This window comes from Anser brachyrhynchus, assembly GCF_964034855.1.
Source record: "Anser brachyrhynchus genome assembly, chromosome: 10".
Taxonomy (NCBI): Eukaryota; Metazoa; Chordata; class Aves; order Anseriformes; family Anatidae; genus Anser; species Anser brachyrhynchus.
Genome location: NC_137705.1, coordinates 8363198 through 8385215, shown reverse-complemented (window position 1 = coordinate 8385215; position 22018 = coordinate 8363198). Strand labels below are relative to the sequence as shown.

Below are 22018 nucleotides of genomic sequence, written 5' to 3'. Positions count from 1 at the left end.
TAGTACTTAAACCAGACTCAGTGTAAACCAAAAGACATATAATAGTTCTGAGCACAGCAGAGTAACAATATTTGTCATGTTACAAGCAGTTGTACTGGTAGTATATTTTCCAAGATTTGTTTTCTTAGAAGAACAGACCACTTCTTATTTGCTGTGGATGTCACCACCTGCAGATCTTCCAGGCTTCTGCTCCCTTTGTGGTACACGGAGGTTTGACTTCTCTTACCTATGTGTAGTTCATTTTATTTCACTTAAGTGAACATGACCTTGCTGAATTGGGACCTTTCTCTGGTTTAGCATTAGCTCTAATCATGGTCTTATAGTGTTTCCAGTCCCTTCCAAAACGATATCATTCTCAAATGTTATAATCACTAATTTATTCTTACCAGTTAAGTTACAGATTGCTTAAAGTTAGTCTGAGAAAGCCATGGTTTCTTAAGAGTTCCTTTTTTTTTTTTTTTTTTTAAGCAGGTACTATATTTGCCCTCTTCCAGTTTTCTGGAACCTGACTCATCCACCACTGGTTTTCAGAGATGGTCACTAATAATTATGAAATTACATGGTTAATTCCTTAACTGCTGTAGGGGCGGGTCTTGCTGTTTAGAATATATGCAACTTAGTTAAATCATGTGTAACTCCTTCTCCATTCTGGTTCACACTCCTTAAAAGCTTCCTAAAGCAAGTTGTTATAAGGATCCAGTTACCATTAACCTTTGTTGAGGTAAGACCCTGAGACAGCTTTTCAAGAGTGAGCAACATCACTATTGCACCCTCCTGGCTCCCTTGCCATCTCCAAAGAAAATCCTATGAACTTGTGAGAAGAACTAGACAAAAGCAGAGTAAGGGAATAGCAAAAGCTGTTATGGCAACTTGAACACTTCCTTATTTATCTCTTTGTGTTGTCTGCTAGACTTCCCTCTTTGTTCTAATTAATTGGCAAACTACTGCCGGAGATCATTCATTTCTCAAAACTTATTTATTTTTGCCTCACAACATTTATTTGCACAGCACTACTGTTGTGTACAAAGATTACTCGTTAATGGAGTTCAGAACACCCTTTCACAGCATGCAATTCTGTTCAGTCCAAAGAATACAATACACCATATACGTAAGTCTCTCACTTAAACTAACCTTATTTGATTTTACCCTGCTTGATTACTCCTTATGTGCTTTCTTAAAGTCATGCAATTTATACTCATTATTTTGGCTATTTTAATTACTTGTTTTCACAATATATTTAAAAGAATATTCTGCAGCTCTTCTAAAAATTATATTATCTAATGGAAATTGGTTTATTTTAACAAGAACATATTTAAAAGAATAAAATCTGTTTATAGCTCAGGTGTATATTTAACTAAAAATATGTCAAAACGAGTAATTTCATCCTGAACTCTTTAAAATTTGGGACACTGGAGAAAATGCTGGCACTGCTTCAGCATGTCTGGATGTGAGCATACCCCATGTGAAGGTCTGTTTTTAAGGCTGGTTTGGCTGCAGCCATGCAAATCACAGTAGGAAGACACATCTGCAAGAGGGTGGATACTTCTGGAGATCAAAGAAAGCTGTCTATTGGCACTGTTGATCTGAACCTCCACCCAGTTTTGATCTTCAGTACTGGCATATAGACACAACAGGAAAAAACGCATGTGTGAGAGAAAGGGCTTTAACACAAAGGAGCATCACTTGCAGTAGGGCTGAAATTTCTAATCTTTGCAGAGGAAGAGGACAGCAATACCAAGCCACTCAGACCTGGTGCAGTCAGCCTTGGGAAGTCATGGAGGCAACACCCAGACCGATCTGTCTTGTTCGGTGTGAAATAACTATGAAGATGGCCCCATGCTGGGACTGTAGAGCCTCCAACTGATCCTGACATTCATTTTAAGTCAGCTGCTATGCTATCAATACTTGAACTAGATAGATAAAGCAAGAGAAAACATCTGCTTGCGAGGCAGGCCCATTTCCAGATAGGGAGTCTCAGGGTAGCTCTGTATGGCAGCCCACAGCCACAAACTGTAAGCATTGACTCGGCAAACTGCAACTGCCTGAGAAGCTGGCCCAGCCCTTCGGAAGTTCGTTGGTTTGAGCTCTGATTGCACTCATAATGGCACCAACACCAGGGAGTTCGAGGGCAGTGTGGGAGCTGTGAATGCTCTATGGGCTCTTGCCAGCCAGGAGAAACACACTGCCTATGCTCTGACTATGCTGGTCGTTCCCCTGAGGACCAAGAGGAACAGGCCTGGACGGAGGAAATACCTGCTAAGAGTAGTCAGAAGGGGGAAGAAAGATGAAGCTGTTTTTTGTACCTTATCATGGTTATTTAAGTGACCAGTTAAGCCAAAGTCTGTAAGTGATAGATAGGCATAACACCCACCTGATCTGAAAACAGGAGCCTCGCTGACTTTCACTTGTACTGCAGATAAGTAATATCTTGTCTGGTCATAGATGCATGTATAACGCTGCTATTACTGCCAGTGCCTAAGAGGGCAGCTGCCCCCAGCTGCACATCCCACAGGCGCTCCTGGTACCTACCCTTGCTAGATAAACTGAGCCAGTAATATCAGCAAACGCCAAGCTAGCTTTATCTCACTAGCATGGATACGAGTGACATGTGAGGGGCATGCGCGCCTCAGGAGCTGCCCTCACAGATACTGGCAGTAGGCCTGTCACGGGCCCAGTTAGGGGTGGAGATGGCTGCTGCCAAAGATTTTAAATGCAGAAAGAAAGCCAAGTTATTTATCTCATTTTATTTACAGTAATAGGGGACTGTTGAACAGCATGTAAGTGCACTACAATAAAATCAATACAGAATATTAAAAGCAGAAATAAAGATCAGCCAACCTGAGGAAACTACTAACTTGAATGAAAGGATCTAACAGGAGGGCAAATCAAACATCTCAGGGAAACCAACCCACTGAAACTAAGGGGGATGATTCCCAGGTTTGATTAGATAAATCCTGAGCCTTTCACTGAAGCAAACTGTCCTTGACATGATGGTTTCACTGAAGCCTTTAAAGACAAATTTGCTCAGCTAGTACTGAGATGGGACTTCAGGATTTAGCTCCCAAAACACAGAAGAAGTTATATATTGAAGAAGATATATTGAAGTATGCCAATGCACAACTACCAAAAGGATGAAGAGAAATTCTTGTGAAATTAATTAACTGTAAGCTATGCCCTAAAAGACTGAGCCTTACATTCGCAAAAGTTTCATAATTAAGGACCTGAAAGAATGTAATTTCCACTTGGTCAGATCTGAGATGAATATAATTTCAGGAGCTGATTCACCTACACTGGCACTGCAGGACTAGAAGCCAAGGAGAGCATCTAACAAGTCAGCAAGAAATTCTCTCTCCTCTGAAGCCAACATGAGTTTTGCCATTGGCTTTAAAATGGCAGCAGAAATTCCTCCCCCACCCCCTACGTCCAGGGATGTTGGATCTCTGAGTATAGACTAAAACTCTCCTTTCAGATGTAACCAATGGATGGCTGGTACTGTAAGTCAGCATGACTGAAAGTTTGCTCTGTGGCAAAGTTATTCACATTTGGAGACAAAGTTTAGTGGGCGAAGCTCAAGTCTGACTAGATAAGCTGTTATCTGGATCACTGGCCTATATTAGTCCAGTTTGTGAATGATTTATGACAATGTACCAAGAAATCTGTTTTTAAAATGACTAAACTGTGTATCCTGTGAGGCTGATTTCGGACTAGTTTAACTGAACTGTAAATGAGCTATCAAAGATAGCTACCCATTAGTGGGGGTTATGGCAAAAACCACTTCTGTACTTCGCTTAATGCCCTTAAATGGATGATCTGAGGGTTACATTTTTTACTTTTCAATTTTGCTGTTTCTCTATTATATTTTTTTGTTGTTCTGCAGCTTTTGAAAACTTTAATGTCTCTGGAAAAGTTACAGAATAGAAAGAAACTAAAACAAAGAACTCTGTCAGTCTCATGTCCAGTAGCTGGAAGGTCCCAAAAACTTTTCAGCTGCACATCCCAGTTCCACTGATCCCAAATCATTGTCCAGATAATTGCACTGGAAGTGGCTCACATTCCTATTCAGAACTGCCTTATGCAAGGAAAACAGCGAGTAACAAAAAAGAACTGCAGGCACTGCTCACACTGAGAGTGGTCTGTACAGTGGAGAAAGAAGAGGAGTCGGAAGGGGAAAAGGTTCAATGGGGAAAAATTAATTGTCAACTTCAAAGAGTTTACATTAAGGCTGTATACTACTGTTTGAATGAAGGCGTGAAAGTTTTCAACTGTGAACACACACAAACACACGCACTTATGCATTTAAAGGAGATGCCTATTCCAGATTTTATTTTGGCTAAAAACTCGGTGCCACAGAAAGCAGTAATTATTCCAGCTTTGCATATTGTAAACCTGGTCACTGTCATTCTTCCTTTGCCTCCACATGCCTCAGTGCCACATTTTCTACAATCATGGGGAGATTGCCTTGGCTCTCACTCAGCTGGCTCAGCTAATGCAATTCACAGGCCTTCAAATGTAAGCTTGTAAACTATTTAGTTCTTTTTCTCTATAACAGCTTGTCTATTAACAGCTCATTCAATGGAAGAGGGAGAAGAAGCTAGTGAGACCTCTTTTGGTATTGTTCAGCAGTGACCCTGGCTTTCTCAGAATGGTAGCCAATACACTAAACAGTGTTTGTCAGTACACGTTGTTTTGGTGGATAATAGTATATTGTACTAGCAGCAGTCTATATTAGTAGCAGGTAACAATGAGCTGGCAAAGTAAGTCTTCTGTGTGGCATTGTAAGGACATAAGAATGAGGTATGAAAATCCAGGAGAAAGCTCGTTAAGACGGTATAATGCAGTCAAAGGTCACACTGCACCTCACAGTGAAAAATGGCCTAATCCTGCTCCCGCATTGCTGTTCCATTTTCGCTGTGCTGAGATAAGGTGTTGCCATGCCTTGCAATGAACCCGCCACACCCTCTGCTTTCCTAAAAGGTTAAATAAAATCTGGAGAATTTTCTTCACTGATGGCTGAGGTATCTTAATCTTTTCTTCGTCTTCTATACAGAAATACCTGGCAAGCTGGCAAGAATTGTGCTTGACACACTTTTCCCCACCAACAAAATCCTATTCACCCTTACTGACAAGGAATTCATTTACAGAAACACGGTGGTTTGGGCTTTGTTTTACCCTGCCAAGCGTTGCAGATCTTGCGTTTTCTCTCAGACAAACTGACAAAGCTGCAGCACAGAGAAATCAGGTTTCAAAGCGAGTGATTTATGAAGCAGATGAACTTTTCTGTGCATGCAGAGCGACTCCCCCGTGTGGTACGACTGCTTTGGCCAATGCCACTGACAGCGGCTCAACCAGCGGGGGCTGCCGGAGCTGGGCACGCTGACATGTCGGCAGTTAATATAATTAAATGTGGCCCAGCGAAGACTCCCATGTTCAGAAGTGGCCATCAGTTTGCAATTAATGTTGACCGCTAGAGAATAATGTTGTTCTGTTGTGTTTCTGCTGGAGGAAAAAAAGTGTAATATTTTACTAACTATGATGCTTTGGGAAGAATTATGAAGTCCCATATTTCTTTACCATGAATTAATCTTACAACTTTATTCTCAGTTTCCTTTTTCCCCAGCAACTTATGTTAAGATGATACCTTTAATATATGCTAAAATCTATTTGTACATCATTAGCTATTTTAAAACCTGGAATTATAAGTTCATTTTGATTAACAGAACAGTTCAAGTTTCTAAACACCTTTTAATTGTACTCCTTTAAGGCATTTATGATAAACATTCCCCTTTCTGGCTCAGAGCTGAGAGCCTAGTTTTCAGCCCTGAATGGAATAGTTTAAAAGCAATACCCACGTTAAAAGAAAAAAGTTAATTAAAATTTCTTCTACTATCTATGGTATATTTTAAATATATTTTCTTGGGCTTGAGCCAGAGGAAGCAATTGTGTTCTTCCATATTAAAGGGCTTGACTCTACCCTTTATCATACTGGCCTAAATCTACCTGTCAGCTGGATGAAGAGACGTTAGATTTACACCAGCTTAAATGAGGGGAGAATTTGGTCCAAAGTGTTTACTGTTCTCTGGAACTTGGCACCCTCTTCTGCCATTCTCCTCCTGAAATCAGTATAAAACAGATGCTGAAATTCTAAAATGTTTTAAACCCTCCTATACAGTAGCTGTGAGCACAGTGCATTGTAACCACCAGACCTTGATGGCACAAAGATATGCGTCATGAACATGAAATCTGGGTAGAAAAGATAAGAGTACATTCTTGCAACACTTCCAAAGTAGCAAAACACTGTAGAAAGTAACACCGACAACTGCCTTTTTGGGGTATTTGATCATATCCCCCCTTGCACTCGCAAAACTTCAACTCAGATCCAAATAGGTGTAGTTCCAACAAAGTGAATGCCCGGTCATTTACGTCGGTGGAGTTGAGCCCAACTACAGTGGATATGTATTTGACAACAACTGAAAAGATGAATGAAAATCATTTCAGTTGCATTAGGGATGTAAGCTGGCAGGGGTCTGGATTATTGCTTATTCAGCTTTTCGGACAGCATCTTTTCACTTCCAAGAAACCCTTTTTAGATGCACCAAGAGGAGACAGGACAAACTCCGGCAAAAAGCTGTTTGCAGACATGCTCATGACACTCATCTTTGGCAGGAGACTGAGGGAATGGAAAGCCATCTAGAGAAAACAAAAGATACTTTATTGGAGTGCTGTACTGCCAAATCTCAGTGGCCTAGATACGTTTTTGTTGTTTAGCTATTTCCATCAGTGCTTATTGGTATGTATTGATTTGACCAGCACTGATGTCTATGGGGTCACTGTGGGTATTTGATTTTATCCCTTTCTTTGGAAGGTTTATTAATATTGACTCTTCTTCATTTAATTGGGGCACTAGCTATGGAATCCCTTTTTAATGGAATCATATTAGCTAATGTACTGCCTGTCCACACTCAAATCCAGAGTGCTTCACACAAGCCCATATTGGAGTAACTGATAATGTTGTACAAAAACAAAAAAATAAAAAAAATCTGTGAAGCCAGAGAAGAATGGCAAAGACAGAACTGAGCTGCAATCTGCAACCTGAATTTCTCAACACACAAGGCCCAAAATGTAGTAAGAATTACTTGTCCCTGTAACACAGAAATGTTATTTCTTTCCTTGTCCTGTCAAGGCCTCCCCCACTACACCCTCCAGGTGCTGCATTCATTTCTGCAGTGTAATTATTCACATCTGCACAACCTGTTGTAAGTTACCAGCTAAAAAAGGTAGCCAGGTCATACAAGCTTGCACATTTTCTTACAGCTGCACACAGAACAGTGTATCTCCCAAAGAATAAAGGCTTGGCAAATGTTGCTCTTTAACTTTCACTTCTTCTCTTAAATAGATTTGAAGACTAATTCTACCATTTATAGAACAGATTTATTTTATTTATTTTATTTTATTTTATTTTATTTTATTTTATTTTATTTTATTTTATTTTATTTTATTTTATTTTATTTTATTTTATTTTATTTTATTTTTGCCTTAAAGTACTCTCCTGGGGTTGCCTAGAAAAGTATTTTTGCTTGATTGGTCTTCATTGTAGAGCAATTTCAGAGGCCTGGCTTTGGACACCATTTGCAATGGGTTCATATTAGAAGGTCATGTCTTGCTACAGGGCCATTATTGCCTCTCCCCCTTGGGACTGTTGCAGGCCTATGATTTTCCCCTTCACAAGTAGATTCTGACACATTTTTTTTGACATCCATGTAGCATTAACTCTTTTGACAGAACGCAGCACTGAAATGAAAGAGGGGAAAGGAACAGCAGAAATTCCCCCCTCACCAAATGTATTCATTCTCACGGATTTACCTATGGGGAAAAGTTGAAGTCTGATATTTTGGTTGCAATGCAGGAGACCTTTAAAAGAGTAGATATCCTGTCATGATTTTGGCATTCTGGAGTCCTCAGAAACACAAGCGATCTGGAAGTTGAGGTTATTAGGGACAAGAAGATTGCTCATATTAACTGTGTCTACAGTACGTCTAGAACCAGCAACCTGCAGCCACACCATTCCTTACTGCAGCTGCTGTTCAGTCGGAGCTCCGGCTGCCTGCAGACACTGCCTGTCCTCGAGTCAACTTTCAAGGAAGTTCCTTGGGTCCCTATTAAATTTAAATGATGAAAATAGCCAAGCAGGGAAAACTAGAGGCCACACAGAGTGCATCCATTGTACTTAGTAAGATAATTTTATATTTACTGTGTAAACATATTTAGGCCATTTTAAGAAATATAGATCCAACCAAACACTTTTTAAAGAGTGCTTTGATGATGGGAGATGAACATATTGTCCAGACTCGAAGTAAGTGATGTCTTCACATCATGCCCTTAGGTTTTAAGTTGCTACACAGCTCTTTAAACGAACAGTGAAAATTGGCCATTTCTGGAAACTATATGTGTATATATAATTATTTTTTGTGGACAGTTCTATCTCTGTCTGCTGTAGCTTCAGGGCCCTCAGGACACTTCTGCGTGTGCACAGTACACAAGCCAAGACCACATCCAAATTCCTGCACACACCAAACTCAGCTGCTTATTGCCCTGGCAGAATTCTGACACATCCCATGTCAAAGCTACCGTGTAGGAAAAAAACTGACGGTTGCAGTTATCTCACTGGCAAGCTGCATGATTGTGTTAAAAACATCCAGGCTGGCTAAAAGCCTTCCCAGTCAAAAGGATTTTCGCTTTCCTACAACTGATGTTCAGAACACTTACATTGAACCCAAATATGATTGAAACCTTTAAACATTCATATGTATTTTTTATCAATAAGAAAAGTTATTAAGTCTGTTGTCTCATTAGTTTCCACCTTAAATTCTGATGTAAGACAATGTATTCCTGGCGTGCTACTTACACGGTAAGGGACGAGCAGGACAGCAGCTGGGTCTGCCATGCTCATCCCTCAGCTCCACTCATTAACATGCTTGCTCTGCTCACCGCTACACTGGTAGTAGATTTTTTTTTTCTTCTTCTTTTTCTTTGAACAAGAGAGGATTTGTGAATTAAACACACTTACAGCCCTAGCAAGGTCATACCGTAGGACTCTGAACTACAGTTGCTTTTCAAAGAAAGAAACTCATTGCCAATCAGCCTGGCCCTCTGCTGCGCCAGTCGCACGCTTGTACCCAACGCAGTCATTCCGAGGCCATTTCAGGAGACAAAAGAGCTGTACGACATCAGGACTAGTATGCAGCTTTCAAGCAGGTATTTCAGCATGTGGCTAACTGCCTGGTCTGAATGATTTAGCCTAAGCGTACCCGGAGGTGGGGGTTCCTTTCATAAATTACAAGAAAATTAATGTATCGGTCTTCCAAAGAAACTTGTGTAAACCCTGTGGAACGCTGCCCAGCCCGGACATCCCAGAGCATCACTCAAGCCAGCGCTCAGATACTCTCATTCATATAACACTGGTTGCGCCACTGATGTGCAGCCTGAAAACACTTGCAGTAATCTCTGACCTACAGTGTACATTTTTACCTAAAGTCTGCATCGCCCGCCAACATTTTTCATAGGTTCTGCTTTATCTGCCTCCCTGGGTTAATCTGTTTTTATGTCTGTATAAATCAAACAACACAGATGCTGTTATGCTTATATTGAAATAAAGCCCCCTTTTCCCTCGCAGATACTTTGCTCGCCCTCCACCTCTGTTTCTCAGCAGGTTCTCAGGTACCATATAAGACTTTCAAAGCCTCACTGCACACTCTAAGAAGAATGCATCTGCCTTGAGGCTATGATAAAGTAACTCTGCAATAATATAATTTATGAAACTACAAGCTCAGCATCTTCTTTTTCCTTCCTATGCAAAGCCAGATAGGAACCAGGACTGCTGAATTAACCTGGAAGTTTATGCCTCACATGACTTGTGATCTGTACAGTAGTTGCTTTTCAGATAATTCACGCTGATTTATCCTTTCAGGGCCAGATCCTTACCTGGTATTTTCCTCACAGGTTAACTATTCCAGTCAGGCTGGATGGATCAGTGATAACTTATCCCCTTTTTTTAAACATGGTGTAACTTTCTATATCTGATTTTTTTCTTTCATTTTTACTTCCCCAATCTTTTACATAGTCATCATACACATTAAGAATCCCGGTTTGGAAAAGATTAATGCTATTAATACTTTTCTAATTCAATAAACCCTCTCATCTTTGAACTTCTTGCAGTATTTTTCTGCTTTCTCCAGCTTTCTGCTAATTCAAACACATGACAAATGTGAGTCTTCATTTCAGTTTTCTATTATTTCTCTTGTCTGATCAAATAAATTAATAGACTTTCATTCCTTTCCCAGGAGTGATGCCCATATGTTGATGAAAGCAGCATAAAAATATTACCTGTTCAAACAGGAGGAAAAAAAAAAAGATAAAAGTTATCTTACGCTATTCACTGTTCCATGCAAACCAGGCAGACATGCTGATCCCATTCCTTTCACCTTGACAGCACCCACCATGTTTTGTTTAACGGTAAATATTGCAAGATTTGCAGAAGACCCATCAGTCTGGTTTAACTGCACTGTATTATAATGTCCCTTTACAATCTCTTCACACAGTAGCAGTTATTTTAATCACATCACAGTACTTTAGGCACTGGGAAAGAATCAGCTGTCCTATCTAATGTACACTCTCCCCAGTCACGTGGCACCAGGCCGGCAGAGCAGCATGCTGCTGCTAATGCAGTTTTCTCTGTTTGGATAGTTAAAGCTACATCTCCAGGCCAATTTGTACCTGTGTATTGTTGATAGACACTGTGCCACGGGCAAAGAGATACTGCAGGAAATGGATTCTCATTTGACCGTGTTTAATTTTGTTCTCTGGATCTCCATCATACATCTTTCCATTTCTCTGCCCACCCCAATTGCCAATGTGAAACAAAGGGACTTCCGTCACTGCAGCTCCTAAACTGATGTGTGACGATGCAGTGATTGATTTGCCAATCCAGGAAAAGTGGGTCATTGTACAAGTTGTACCACAGCGTGCTGAACCAAGCTGTTCGTGCCGACATCTGGGTTTTACAGATTTATTTTTAAAAGTTCGGACCTGAAGGGACTACTGTGGATATCCATCCTGAACACTTCTGGTTTTTGATGGGAACACTGCTGTTCTAAAATCTTTCTTAGCAGCTTAGAGAGGTCTGAAGTCATCTGTGCTCCTCAGGAGACAGCCTCCTGCTTATGTATTCTATATCTTACTTGTATGTTTGCTCTGAGAATGGAAAACATATAATTCCTCCAATTCTAAGATACGGGGGCAGTTTCAGATTTGTAACTTTTTAGGACAGGAAACTGTAAATGAATGTAAAATTATATTTGAAATATAAAATGGTATAATTAATAGCTTTCACAAAGGATGTTAAATCAAGGAGAAAAATACTGATGCAAATTGCTCTTTGAAAAAAAAAATCCATTACTTTTTTCTTCTTTTGTGAGATTGCAATGTTTAATAACTTTTCACATTTAATGACACCTGTTGAAACTCACTGTAAGATTGCCTCTTACATGCCAGGCAGACATCAGTTGAAGAGCTAAGTCTCAGTACCGGAGGGGAGCTGCCTACTTAACTTGTATTCTATCAGTAAAGTCAGGAATAGATTGCTGAATGGGGAATATTTTGCAGGTTTTTCTAGAGCAGCCCAATGAGTAAATTGATGTTCCTGGTGAGACTTTGCTTGTTTGTTTGTTTTTGGTTTTGCTTGTTTGTTTCATTTTGTTTCTCAGAGGAACAAAAATTCAGGGAAATTTAGCTCTTTAAATTTTATCTTTGCTTTTATTAGAATTGAAGCCAACCTTGAAACTCCACCTGTTTTGGGAAATGATTTAATGAACAATGAGTTGGATAGGAACTTTCTTCAGGGCCTATAAATCTTTTGTTTTCGATAAACCCTTAAGCAAGCACATTCCCTCTTTGCATACCCCAAAGCGTGGTGCCTTCATGGGCAGAAAACATCTACTCAGGTCCTTAAATCCTTACACCATTAAAATCCTTATTGGGATAAACACAGTTTTTCTTAGCAAGGACTGCATTCTTAACTTCCAACTGTGATTTTTGGCAGGCACAACCTCGGATGTGGAGAGAAGGCAAAAGAAAGCCTATCAAAATGCAGTGCCTGCTAATTGGGGGCTCTTGGGCTGCAGTGTAATCCACTGACTTGGCATCCTGTTCTGCGTGGGGCAAACCTGGACGGATACAAAGCCACTGCTCCCTCCAGAAAACGCAGGGCAAAGCAGTGGTAAGTGCTTGATCCTTGGAGGGCTCTGCTCCAGTGATCCCTTATGTTGGGGCAGGGGGAGGGAAAATCATTGCCATTCCATTGAATAAATCTGCATTCCCTTCTGAATTCCCTTACTCGGTTCCTCCTCCTGCCCCCATCTCCTCTCCTTTGGAAACACCACGGATGTGGAAGGCTTTCAGGTAAGCAGAGAGGAGACGATCACAGCAAATGACAGAGCCAGAGCTGAGCGCAGCACGCACTGATAAACCCCTGCCAAACCCTTTCCATTCTGAAACAGAATCTCCGTAATGGAAATAATTACCAATGAAACAGACAAAAACTACTTCTGAATGAAATTTAAGCTTCAGCAGACCACAGCACAGCCAGGAAATGCCAAGTACAAGTAGCCATCCCTTCATCCTGAATTCACACCATTTTCTGTTTCTGTTTCCTGTGCAAAGTTATCAATCACTCAGAAACCGCTGCTGGGGGTGGGCTGCAGATCAAGCTTTGGATGCAGAGTGCCTTGGGACAGGCTTCACCTGACTGCAAAAAAATCAGACAACTGCCTCCTTTTGAGGGGGCCTCTGGAAATACCTAGCACGCTGTGTGGTACTGGGAGGAAAAACGGTGATTTTGGGGGGGAACCTCTGACAGTTGTCAGAATGATGCATGTTGCTGGGAGAAAAAGAAAAGCGATTGTGGGGGGAGAAGTGGGCTCTGGCAATACCCAGCACAGTACTGGGGGAAAAAAAAAAAAGCTGTATGATTTTGTGGCTGGCCTCTGGCAATACCCAGAATGAGGCATAGTGCTGAAGGAGAAAAAACAAGCTGTGTGATTTTGGTGAATATTCCTGGCAATACACAGCACAGCATTAGATGACAAAAGCTGTATGATTTTTGGGGGGGCCTCTGGCAATACGCAGTATGATATGCAGTACCGAGGGGGATGTGGGGAAACCATCTGATTTTGGGGGAGCCGGATACCCTTGGCAATACTCAGATTAATGGTGCTAGGGGGGTGTCACGGGAAAGGTGGGGGGTGCTGGCCAGGACACCCAACACCAAGCCCCAGCCTCCTGCAGCGAGGGCAGTGTAACGACACAAGTGACTTCCAAGCAGCCTCCGTCTGCACAAAATCTGAAATTACAAAGGGCAGAGCCCCTCAGCTCCGTTCCAAGTGCCCCCTGCCCTCCACACTCACAGACGCATACATACACACATATACACCCACATATATAAACATACATACACATATAGGCACGGATACATACACATATACATTCATATATATACATACACACACACATTTATATGCACACATGTACATAGGGTGGTTGTTGGACCAGATGATCTTGAAGGTCTTTTCTAACCTTAATGATTCTACACACACAGAGACATATGCACACATATATATACACATACAGACATACACATACAGACACACATCTATTCACACACATCTATTCACACACACATATAGACACACACACATATACATACATATAGACACACATGCACACATACATATACAGACACGCATGTACATATACATACACATACAGACACACGTACATACAAATACCTACATTCTCACACACACACACACACACACATATATTCTCACACACACACACACACACACACACACATTCACAGACACAGACACACACACACACATTCACACACTCACAGCCACACTCATAGACCCAAGGCAGCCGGCGCCGCCCGGCAGTCCCAGCCCGGGCCGCGTGCGCGCACCCACGCGGGCCCCCGCGGCACAAGCGCGCCCCCGCCCCACCACCGCGGCCGCTTTAAGGGCGGCGGGGGCGCGCCTCCGGGGCGCCCGGCGCGCCGCCGCCGCCTCCTCCTCTCCTCTCTCTCGTCTCTCCTCCTCTCCCCGCTCCTCTCCTCCTCTCTCCTCGCCGCCGCGCCGCGCTCCCTCTCCCTCGCCCCGCTTTAAAGTGCGGGCCAGGATCCGGGCTCGGCCGGCACTTCCTGTGGGGCGGGATGGAGCGCGCCGGGGCCCCGGCTGACCGCCGCCCGCCCGCCCGTGCGCGGAGGCGGCTCTGAGCGCCCGCTCCGCGGCATGCCCCGCGCCCCGCCGCCCGCCTGAGCCGCCCCGCGCCGCCCCGCTCCGCTCCGCGCCCCAGCCGAGCGGTCCCCCCCGCCCCCCCCCCCCCCCACCGCCCCGTTTTTCTCCGGGGGCGCGGGGAGAAACTTGTTTTCAACAAGTTTTTTTTTTTTTTTAAATTTTTAATTTTTCTTTTTTTTTTTTTTTTTCCTCCTCTCTTCCCCCCCCCCTTCCCTCTCCGTTCTCTCCGCGCGTGAATTGTTTTAGCCCCCTCTCCCCCCTTTCGATGTGCGGCTTTGGACATGCGGAGGCTACTGCAACCGTGTTGGTGGATCTTTTTCTTGAAAATCACCAGCTCCGTGCTGCATGATGTGGTGTGCTTCCCCGGTGAGTGTGCCGCGGGGGGAGCCGGGGGGTGGGGGGGGGTACGGGAGGGAGCCGGGGGCCGCCGCCACGCGTGTCCGCGCCCCCCGTGGGGCTCAGGGGGTCCCGAGTGCCCCCTTCCCACGCGTGGCCCCCACGCCGCTTCCCTGCCGGCTGCCGCGAGTGCGGCTCCGCCGTGTGTTCCCCCCCCGGTGCCTCGCAGCCCCCCCCCCGGCGTGGGGCGGCCAAAGGGGGGTCCCCAGCCCGCTGCCTTGGGGGGCTCCCGTTGTGCCACGGGACCGGCGCCCCCACAGGAGCGCGGCTCCGCGCCCTGGCCCCTTCCTTGCAGCCCCCCCCTTAAATCAAACTTACTTGTGCGCCGTACTCAGCCCCCCCCCAGCCCACTCGTGACCTTGCCGGGGCCGCTCCGCACCCGGGGGCCGGCCGGGTGCAGCCCCCCAGCACCCAAAGGAAGGGGGGCGCGCCCAGAGCCCACCTCGCCGCCCCCCTTCCCGCCCCATAACTCGTCTCAGCCCCCCGCCATCCCCGCACCCCCACCCCAAAACGCCGCGGCCGCTCGCCCCGCACCGGGACCCGCGGCCCCAGCAGCGCCCCCGGCCCGGGGGAGCCCGCGGGGCTCCGGCCGCCCACCAGGGGCGCTGTGGCGCTGTGCGGACCCCCCCCGGGTTCCCCCCCCCGGCTCCGCGCCCCTCCGCTGCAAGCGGGCACGAAGCACGCCCGGCTGCCGGGGACCCCAACCCCAAGTCGGGGGCTCCCTGAAAATGGCTTAACAGCCCCCCCTGCTTGAACATCCCCCTGCCCCGAAAGCGGTGGGTTTGTTGGTTTGTCTGGTCCCCGCTTCGGGCGCCCGCCCTGCAGGGGGGAGTTTTGGGGGTCCTGGCCAGGTCGAGCCCCCTGCGCTGTGGCATCTCTGCCCTGGGTCTCCTGCTGGGGGTCCCAGCGCTGCCCCACTCGTGGGCTGTGTCCAGGTGTGCAGGCGTGCAAAAGAAGTAAATTCTGGAAGCTTTATAGGAACTTCCACTTTTTTTTTTTTAAATGCACTTAATTTTTTTTTCCCTAACCCCGAGCACGGAGATGAGTAGGTAGACCTGTCACATCCCAGTCTTTCCAGCAGCTTCTGGGATGGTAAAATGATTTGAAGCAAAAAGAAAATAAGCTGGAGAGAGGGTTAATACATCTGCAGCTCTTGAAGAAACGTTTATCTTCTTTGTATTGATTTCTTCTCAATTTCAGCCCTCAGAGTGAAGCCTTTCTCTCTGGTTCTGATATATATTGTATAGTAATTACATCTAGAAGGCAGGCTGTAGGAACGCTTCAGGAAAACAAGCTATGATGTAGGTTTAATATGACAGTATTGTAAGGCGTGCTGATTTAGATCAGTGGTGTTTGAACCAGATAATATTTGCATTATGGTTTGAATATAAAGACGAATGCGAGCAGAGAGCAGTAGGTCTGTGGACATTTCCGCGTGTAGGTAAACTCTTTAATGCTGGAAGTAGGAGCTGTAAAACAGCTGGGTAATACTTTGCCACGAACAGCCCTGAAACATGCCTAAAGGTTTGCTCGGGAAGCGAAGTGTTTTCCAGGAGGGCTTTTACGCATTTAGTCTCTGTACTGAGCTACCATGTTAGACCTCAGTGACTTCCTTACTCTTTTATGCCTTCTTCAGAAAAGCGGTAATGTCTGGTGTGGTGTGCGTGCGGGGGGCGGTAAGTGAGACGTCGTGATAAACAGGGACGCTCAGACTCTGATCTGGTACATCAGAGATGCCCGAGGCAGGAAAGCTGCAGGGAGGATCTCAGTGGACTGTAACAGGACATTGGTGCTGACAACATCCAATGGCAGATCATTGGAATTTGTGTTGGCGGGGAATCCCGGCCGGTTATTAACCGTTTAGTATCTACTGCAAGTATTTCAGTTCCTTTAATGCTATTTTCTGGAGGGAGGGTTAGAGAACTAAGGTATCTGTTTGTGTGTTAAATAACAAGCATCGTTCCTCCCTCCACTTCATATCCACTTTTCTTTCAATGAAAGAGGTCACTATTTATTTTCTCTCCAGCAAGTCACCTTACTTTGTTTTCTCTCCAGCAAGTCACCTTACTTTGTAAAGAAACATAAAGGCTATTTTTCCTTTGTTCAGCAACAATAAATGAACCATGCTGAAAATAAGTCTTTGTAGTTTTCTTTTGTTAGGAGGATTGTAACAGATTCTCACTGTTTAAGTAGGTATTTGTGTTGCCATTCTTTTGGTTGCAATAAGAGGAAGGAGTCGTTCTCGCATTAAAAAAAATACGTGGGTAAGGTTTTGCTCTTTCTGAAGTGTTAAGTTTAGTGTATTTCTCCGTAGGCTTGTCATTGGTAATTGCATTGCTTAGTAAATCAAACTAAGACAAGGTAAAAGAGGATGTTTCCACTGGGTCTGTTTGTTCATTTATCTAAATACACAGTACTAAAAATCAGCAAGACACAAACATTAATGTTACTGTGCTATCTTTGCTACATAGTTTCTCAGTGCTCTGTCCAGAGAGAAATGTTTGTTTGTTTTTTTAAAGGAAAAAGCACACCTTTGTGCACTTTGCAGCTGTTGCTGTCCCTCTCCTGTCATGTAGGGAGTGGTAATTGTTCACATTTTCGTAGGCTAGATGCATAAATGAAAGTAATTTTCTTAAATCTAGATTAGCTCTCTTTTAATGAATCAAATTGTTGCCAATCTGGCATCTGCCTGTAAATAGGTCTTGGATTTTGAGTCTTCACAGTTCTGAGCTGAGGGTTAATTGTGCAAGTAACTGTTTTCTGCTTGGAGGAAAAAATATCCAAGGAGCTTTTCCCTATAAACTAATCAAATGCCGCTCTGGATATTTTTAAAGGTACCAAAAAGGCTAGCTTTGTTTATTCGAGGTTTTACAGAGGAAGGTGTGTTGTGCACGTAGAGAAATACGGAATGTACAGGAGAGGGCCCTCCAAGACTTTATTTAGTCCTGTGGCTTTTATGAAGATGACACTTCTTACATTTTAATTATCTCTTATTTTCAGTGCCTTTTTAAAATACAATTTACATTCCGGGAAGTCGCTAATGGTGTCCTTGCAGATAAAGAATGTTGAATGAGCTTTCCTAGGCTGTATGAGCTGAGCTTGCTAGTATGCTTCTTGGGGGGGAAACTCGGGGAGAGCTTTGCTATCTGTTAGCAGCTTTACAGGAGCTGATTCGTGGTTAGCAGAGCCAGGACACAGCTTTCAAAAGCCTTCAAGCAGCCCCAGGAGCTGTCTGCGCCAGAGGAAGAGGTTACCTAAGTGAGGGAGGGAGGGAGGAGGTGTCATGGAGGGTAGGGACATAGAAAAGGACAACAACAAAAAAAGAAAACCATCTGAGGGTAGCTGGAAATTCCCTCAGTCGCATTAGGGCATTGAAGAGAGTGAGGTTTGTGATGTCTGCAAAGCCTGTGCTCGGCCTGGGGGTGACTGTCTGCTTGGGGGAGCAAGGGGAACTGATACCTGTGTTCTCGTGCTTATCTCTCATCCTACAATTCCTCTCCTTTTTCATTAGGAAATGGGGATGAAAGGGTTTTGAGCCTATTTTAAAAAAATGGATGTCTTCCTCAGAGTGGTGAGGAACTTAATGTTAGTCTAGCACAGGTGTCGTATCGCTCACCTGCCCTCCTGCATCAGCACTGGGAACCTCTGCTGAACAAATGGGTCCTGCTGAGCCCTGCCGTTGGGTTCCCCTTCCCACCTCTGCTCATCTGCCTGATCCCTGTCACAAGTGAGCACTGGGAAACATCCATTGTAGTGCAGCATAAAGGAGAGAACGGTGTCAAGCTCATTATTAGCCCTGTAAACTTCCAGCTGGAAGCATGGAGAGATCTTGGTACCATAAAAACCACTGAAAAACACCTATTGATTTCAGTAGCGTGATGGCTTCCCTCACAGTTTTTTTTTTTTTTGCCAGGGGAAGTGGTTTGTCTGTAGTTACGTATGTGCGCTTAAAGCTGTTCTGTTATCAAAATGCTCAAGTTTAATAGTTGGGGTTTATATCCAATTATAAGAAATACAGATAACAGTGGAGACCCTATCCAGCTTTTGATCAATGCTCAAGGACTAACCTAGAGTTTTCTGAAACAGTGTTGTTAAAAAGTTGGCTCTAGTTTCAGCATTTGAGTGTCATGGTTGAATTAAAGAAATGGCTTCAAACTATTAATCTCAACTATCCTCAGAAAAAATGCTAATCATTTGATTGCTGCTTTTTAGCAGCCAAATGAACGTGTGGAATGATGTGCTCTAAAGCCTAAGGGTGTAGTAATAACACTGTGCTTTAGCTAAAATGTAACTTTAATCTGAGAAATCATGAAAAAATTAGGCTCGTTTCTGTTTGCCTGAGTTTCTGTCCTTCCGTTTTTAAAGATCATGGTTGCTTCTGTGTGTTGACCAAGCTGTAACTATTTGCACTTGCATGCTATGCTGCTTAGTTTGGTTCTAGCCAACAGTTTTAAAGTATTTTAGGAAGTGGAATTTCACCAGTAGAGAAAAGTGCTTGAAAGACAGTCAGCCATCTCCGGATGCAGATGTGCACCGAAGAGGTTAATTTATGCTTTTATACATCCCTTCTGGGGACTGCTTGCTTCTTTAGGTATCTAAATATCTTGACAATTTTCTTTCCCTTCTTCATGAGGTGTTTAAACTACTGTCAATGTTTCTTCCAAGTGAAAATTGTAGACCTGCAACTTCTTGTACCAGGCTGGTGGGAATGTCACTTCATCGATTGCCAGAGTAACTCCTGGGAAGAATCAGCCTGTATCAGCTTTGCAGAGACATGCAGGGTTTGGAAGCAAAGCAGAGAAGGAAGATGTAAATGAACATACGCTGCCATACTGAGCAGGGGAGCCTGGGGTGGGGCCAACTGGAGATGCCTAACTGGAGAATAACTTCTGATGAAAACAGCTAATTTTTACATTTCTGTGTCAAAAAACATTTAGAGGGGGAAAAACCAAACCAGAAAAGCCCTCCTTGGATATAATTAACTTTTCTATTACTCGGTATCTTGCGGTAATGCTGCTGATCCTGTTGTCCATGTTGCAGGCGAGACATCTGCATTATGTGACCTGTGGTAAGTCAGACTGCCTGCTTCTAATGCTGCTACCACACGATAGAGCGCTGCAAAGCAATGTAACACTGCTGCAGGGAGGACAGAGGTACTCGTAGATGCAACAGGGCTACAGTGGTCATGCCTTGAAATGCTTCCCTTTCAGTGAACAGTCCTCTAGGTACAGCTGCCAGGTTGCAGTGGGTTCCTGGTTTGTGCCTTGAGCTGTCACGTACTGGTAGCCTAAGCAGAGGCTCTTCCAACCCAGAAAATGAACAGATGAACGAGGGTGCAGAATGCAAGCAAAACAAGGAAGAAATATACTCTGTGGGTATTACTATTTTGTTTTTTGCCTTTTATTTGGTTCTTCACAGTATTACTGGGAAGCTGAGGGAAGTAGTGGTAGTGAATAAAATCTGTACCTGATTGAGGGAGGACACAGGGCAGTAAAAAACGAAATAAAGATGTTCATGCAATCACTGTAAGATATGCTTTTATTACACTGAATGGGCTCACCTTTTGGCAATTCAAATTATCTTTGAGAGAACTATGGTTAAGGTAAAATCAGTTAGTACATGGCCTTGTTTTTTTAATGTGGTTTTATTATGCATCTCGAAGTTTGCTTGGGAGTTGAAGTACTAGCGTTCTTAATTATCAAGTCATTTGAATAATGATGAACCATTTTCTAGAACTTAAAACTTGACCGCATCGTGCACCTGCCAGCAGAACTGACACGTAAAATCTCAATTGACGTGGGTGTTGGAGTTTTTCTATGCATAAATGCTGCAGTGATGCCTGAATGTGTTTATCCTGTGCCAGTGTCTGCTTTGAGGGACTTTGCATTCATAGCATGGAGGCCTTTCTAAAGAAAATCTAGGTGTTTTGAGATTTGGATGCTTAGTGTAGGAAAGCTGATTTGAAAAATCCTTGCCTTTGCTTGCAGATATGTAATGAATGAGACCTTGAGCCCTGAAGAGCTGCATTGGTATTTAGGAGCAAAATGTGAGATGTTATTTGGTCTTGTGGCAGCTGTTCTCTCTTTTTGGGAATAAAATGTGCCTGTCTCCCTGACAGAGTGCTGTTAAAGTTCTGCTGGGAGTCTGTTTATTCTGCTGACAGTAAAAGAAAGCTATCTGATAACTCTTTGCAGGCAAAGTGGGCAGTTGTTCAGTTTTCCCACACTTCACTTTTTCCGTCCTTTGTCCTTGCGGGAGGCTGGTGGGAGACATTGGAAATGCTATAATGCCTGCTTTAGTCTAAGCAGTGCCTTGCCCTTTCTTTACTACTACAAAAGCACCTACAATTTGGATTATTGTTTTTAGCAGTCTCAAGTCTTAGACCTGGAGCTCGGTGCTTGGTTTATGTGAAACGTGTTGAAAAGCAGTGTCGGTGGCTGCGAAGTGGCAGAGGCCTTCACTGTACAAAGTGGTGAGCAGTAAGCAAGCAAGATATGAAAGCAAAAGCAATTGTGCCCTACGTACACGATGAGCCATTTTTCTACTGAAGGAAGTGGAAATGCTGCTTCTGCCCTGACACTTGCTGATCCTAAATGGTAAGCAAACTACTTTCTCTGGGCCTCATTCAATTTCTTAAACAAGGATGCCTGTGAAGAAATGCCCGCACTGAGGACCAGTACCCTACTTTGTGGCACAGTTTGGTATCCCTGGAAATGCTTCTGTTAAATCTTTTCTGTTTTCATCCTGTATTTTCAAGTAACTGATTTGGTAACCTAAGGTGTAGTGAAGTTAGGGATACACATCTCATTTTAGACCAAGTTTAGCGATTGATTTGTTTATTTTAATGGCTGGATGTCTATATAAGCCTCAGCTTTATGGACCTCAGCATGCAACTGTTCCCTCCAATCAACCTCATGCATCTCCATGGTCTGCAGATTGGATACCTTTAATATCCCCCCTAGCTCCCATGGGAAACCTCAAGTTGAGACAACAAAGACACACAGTAGCTTTCAAATAATTAAGTACAGATCCACATTGCTGTCTCAAGTGAGTTTAGGGATTAATTTTTTTATTGACTTTCATTGGGATTTAGATTCCTAAGGTGCTTTGGCTCCTGGAGATTATGGATCCAGTCCAAGTAGGAACGAGGACTTGTGTGGCATAACTGTCCCTTAAAAGTTGCATCCATTTCGCAGGTGGAGTTAGCAGAAATGGTGGAATGTTTCTTCTTGTTGACCTCTGTGCTACTAGTAACTAGTTTGCTTATTATTCTT

At 43.8% G+C, this 22018-nt stretch overlaps 1 protein-coding gene across 1 annotated transcript in view; it reads left to right on the top strand.

Annotated features, from left to right (window-relative positions):
• The first annotated feature begins 14124 nt into the window (after nt 1–14124).
• The window catches only part of PTPRG (protein tyrosine phosphatase receptor type G), a 410991-nt gene continuing 403097 nt past the window's right edge, over nt 14125–22018 (top strand). Inside the window, exon 1 of the mRNA XM_080606410.1 lies at nt 14125–14714. Coding sequence (XP_080462536.1) covers nt 14630–14714 — 85 coding nt within the window. The 5' untranslated portion in view covers nt 14125–14629. The remainder of the gene's footprint in view (nt 14715–22018) is intronic.